Source organism: Tupaia chinensis, unplaced genomic scaffold (assembly GCF_000334495.1).
Source record: "Tupaia chinensis unplaced genomic scaffold, TupChi_1.0 Scaffold138390_1, whole genome shotgun sequence".
In the NCBI taxonomy this organism is placed as follows: domain Eukaryota; kingdom Metazoa; phylum Chordata; class Mammalia; order Scandentia; family Tupaiidae; genus Tupaia; species Tupaia belangeri.
In genome coordinates this window covers 2,640,082-2,644,081 of record NW_006198287.1, presented here as the reverse complement: position 1 = coordinate 2,644,081, position 4,000 = coordinate 2,640,082, and the positions used below count along the sequence as shown (strand labels likewise).

Below are 4,000 nucleotides of genomic sequence, written 5' to 3'. Positions count from 1 at the left end.
ACTCAAAGACTTACTGATATTTAGTAGACATCTTTAACTGTTAAATTTAAGCATTTTTAATGGAAGGTCCTCTGTGTTTTCTTAGAAATACCTAGTTTGGAAAGAATATTGTAATGTTTACACTTTGGGGTTCAGAAGATAAGAATTTCTTCAATGCCGTTATATGGTACTCATATTTGCAGACTTTCTTGGATAGATAACATTATTAAGAAAAAGGGGTTTCTCCTGCTGGCCATAACATGCTCCTATAATGTTCTGCCCATTTTTATTTTCTTTTTTAAAAGAGGTCCTCTTTGTTGATATTAATTTGTGGACACTAGCCTACCTTTTGATGACTAAGGACATCTCAGTGTAAAAACTTACTGAAGCTATTGAAGAGAAGAGCAGAGAGACATCCTTTAGCCTAAAAAGAAACTGTATTTCAATAACCTCTCAAGAGGTCTTGGCTATTTTATGAGCTTAGATATGAAAGTAAGATGTGTAATAAGAGAAAGACAGCAAGGATAAGTTCATATTACCTTGGGTCATCTTGGGAACATTACTTCTCATGGGGCTGCTGGAAACCGAAGGCTTGAACTTGTTCTTTGAAAGCATCCCCCAAGAATAACGGGGTTTGATATTCAGTATTTGCAAATGCATAAGTGTAGGATGATGGAGGGGAGTGAAGAGAGGGAAGGAATTCACTTGAAGTTCCTTATTGTCTCAAAGACATTCAGATTCCACACATCCAGATGTTCCATTTCACCAGATGTTCCATCTATTTATCTGATGCCCATGGTAATTTCATAATTTATGTTAAGAGGTCTAATAAATCTATCCCCCATCTATCTAAATTCCAACAGAATAGAGAAATAGAGAAGGAACTGAAGTAGGACCACAGCCAATTAAGGGGTTCTTCTTTCCTTCTTTGTTTCTCTGTTTTGAGCACACATATTCTCTGACAATTTAAGAAGAAAGAGAACTAGGAAGAACATTACTGTATCAGCTCAGCTTTTGTATTGATTTGTATTTGAAACCAGTTTTTATCTTTGAAATTCCTAGAATTTAAAATCAGTATTATGTATAAGAATTTGATTCAATGTTATAGAACTTGTATCCCAAAGAGTCCCAATTAACATGTGAAAAATCAGAGAAGCTGCAATGCAGAGAACTTACAAGGACTTTATTTGGGATGAGAAAAGAAATTCAGCATAAGGTAAAGGTATAATAGCAATTCTCTTCTAGGTGTCAAAGCAAATTATGAGCTCCTTTTTATCCTCTGTTCTTGATGCTCAATAGCAGCAAAGTATGAATTTCATACCAAAAATGTTGCAGGGGCCTTCAACACGTTCTTGTCTGTAACAGAATCTAGCTCGACAAGAGCAGGTGACATTCTTCACAGGCCCTGGAACACAGAAAACCAAGCCCCCCAGGCATTGAGTACTGGGTCAGAGATGGACATTAGTAATGAAAATCCTTGAAAATGTATGTGCTGAGTAGAGTGGGTTTGTCATAATGGTTACATTAAAGGCAATATTGTAATGGTCAATCCCAAGCAATATGAATACATATACATACACATACATAGCAAGTGTTGGATATGGACAGGATTAGAGACCCATTCTCATTTGTCTTCGCTTTTTAGGAGTTCCTCCCTTTGTCCCACAACTAAGTGTACCATTAGTGCACCCTCGGTTTGTAAAAGTTCCTTTACGACATTTACCCTCTAACTAAGCCTAGTCATTTTGATCTAGAAACAACTAGACAAAATATTTCATCCTATGTTAAATATAATGTAGTTCATGCTCATTTCTTGAAGCCAAACATCTTGAGAGAAAGAAAATATCTTTTATTTATTTGACTTTCATTATTCAATATATACTTGAGAAAATGAAGACCCAAGACATCTAAGTGATTCAGACCATTCCAGAGTCTGTCTCTAGTTCTTTCTGTCTAGACTCTGCAGCTCTGCCGTATTGGAGGTCTCTCACCTGTAGTTTCAAGAACAGGACTTTCAGTCTGTGTCAAGTGGGTGGTGACATCCTGGTCCTCTGCCCCTGTCTGCTCCTGGACTGGATCCTCCTCAGTTCCTACTGGGAGTGCATCAGTTTGGGTCTGTAGCACCACCAAGAGAATGGCAGCGAGGCAGGCGAGCATCTTCATGGCTGTTATCACCTGGAGGATGGGTGAGCAGGAGACCAAATGTGTGGGGACTAAAGTCATCCTGTATTTATAGATTTGCCAGGAGGAAGCTCAGAGACTAAAGATGTGATTAGGTTAAGTTTGCATTTAGTTGGGGAGGGTGAGGGCCTTCCCTTAGGGTCCCTTTGATATTCTCTGTTGCAGTTTTTATTGCATGTGTCTATATGTTTATTGCCTGTACTTGGGCCAAGTTGATAGTGATGATGGTAAGGATCTGCTTTGTTTTCCTGTTTCCCATCTGCCTGAATGTTTACTTTTATTATTTAATAAAGAAAAGAAACAGTGCTTTCATTGAATGAGTTCAGGGAAGAAATGCTTCTTATTTTTTTGATGGTGGACACTGCTACTCTCTGGCAGTTTAGATCATAGAGCCCCAGTTGTGTAGAGTTAAGGTACTGAATGATTCATGGGCATTAATGTTCTCAAGAAGGGGAGTTTTAAGGTTATGGGTGAGTAGTCTCCTGCTGCTGCCAGTGTGGAGAGGCCAATGACCTTATGAAATTGTAGGGGAAATGAGCTCATTGGGATTCCAAGTAAAAGTTGGTCTCAGCTTAGCAGTGTTTACTTTTGCAGCTTAATTGACGTTTGATCAGCAGTTAAATAGTGTACATATCTAAAGTGTATAACCTGATGATTTGATAACACATACATACACACATACATTTGGACCTTTATCTCGTATCATAAACAAAAATTAACTCAACGTGGATTAAAGACCTAAACATCAGACATGAAACAATAAACCTGCTTGAAGAACAGATAGGAATAAAGTTTCTTCATATTGTTCTGGGCATTGGTTTCTTGAATATGACACCAACAAATAATCAAAGCAAAAATAGGCAAGCAAGATCACATCAAAATATAACACTAAAGGGGTCAGTAGGTAGCATAGTGGTTATGTCACTGGGTTCTCACATGGCCAACCACAATTTGAGGCCTGGAACTGGCGTCTTGATAATCACGCTGGGTGCGGTTGTGTGTGTGGCTGAGATCCCAGAAGGAGAATGAAAGAGAAGGGATTGTGGCGAGGCCATCCCTCCAGGGAGTGATTTCTCACTTTCCCTCTCACTGTCTCTTTCTTTTTCTCTCTCTCCAGTGAGTACACCCTATGACAATGACAACAACCTCCAAAAAAAAATTACAAAGTAACACTATACAGTGAAAAAAGGACAATCATCTGAATGAAAAGGCAGCCTACAAATTTGGAGAATTGGCAACAGTTTGTATGATAGTTAAGGAGCTGATTTTCCACATAGCCAATCATGGTTCAGGACACAGATCCAGCAGCTTGAAAATCATGCTGAGCACATGTGAGTGTATGCCCAAAATTCTGAGAAGGGAATAGAAAAGTGATTGTGGTGTGGCCATCTCCCCTTGTGGGGTGATACCTCACTTTCTCTCTCTCTCTCTCTCTCTCTCCCTTTCTCTGTCTCTTTCTGGGGAGTACACACACCCTATTGGCAAAAACCTAAAAACAAAAAAAATTAAGGATAGTATTTGCAAACCATATATGTGATAAGGCATTAATAGAAAAAAATAAGAAACTCAAACAACTCAATAACAAATAAGCAAATTACCTAATTAAAAATGGCCAAATGGCTTGAATAGACTCTTCTTTTCTTTTCTCTCTCTTTTTTTAAAAGTTTTTGCCATATGATGTGTGCACTCTCTAGAGAGACAGAGAGATAGTGAGAGGGAAAGTGAGAAATTGCCTTCCAGAGGGGTTGGTCATGCCGCAATTCTTCTCAACCATTCTCCTCCTTGGATTTTGGACATTTTGCACACCTGGTGTGAGTTTCAAGCCACTGGGTCTGGGACA

The 4,000-nt window shown here is 38.8% G+C and overlaps 1 protein-coding gene across 1 annotated transcript; it reads right to left on the bottom strand.

Moving 5' to 3' along the window:
• Window positions 1-1,216: 1,216 nt before the first annotated feature.
• LOC114004510 (neutrophil defensin 4) lies at window positions 1,217-2,146 on the bottom strand. The gene is made up of 2 exons (XM_027765446.1): window positions 1,971-2,146; window positions 1,217-1,384 (listed from the first exon to the last, which is right to left on the bottom strand). The coding sequence occupies exons 1-2, from the start codon at window positions 2,140-2,142 to the stop codon at window positions 1,272-1,274; spliced, it is 285 nt and encodes a 94-aa protein (XP_027621247.1). The 5' UTR covers window positions 2,143-2,146; the 3' UTR covers window positions 1,217-1,271.
• Between the last annotated feature and the right edge of the window lie 1,854 nt (window positions 2,147-4,000).

Excerpts from the sequence above, each read along its gene's own strand:
- LOC114004510 (XM_027765446.1), bottom strand. The coding sequence starts at position 2,142 with ATGAAGATGCTCGCCTGCCTCGCTGCCATTCTCTTGGTGGTGCTACAG. Across the intron at positions 1,385-1,970 it reads TCCTGTTCTTGAAACTACAG|GGCCTGTGAAGAATGTCACC; the intron begins GTGAGAGACCTC and ends TCTGTGTTCCAG.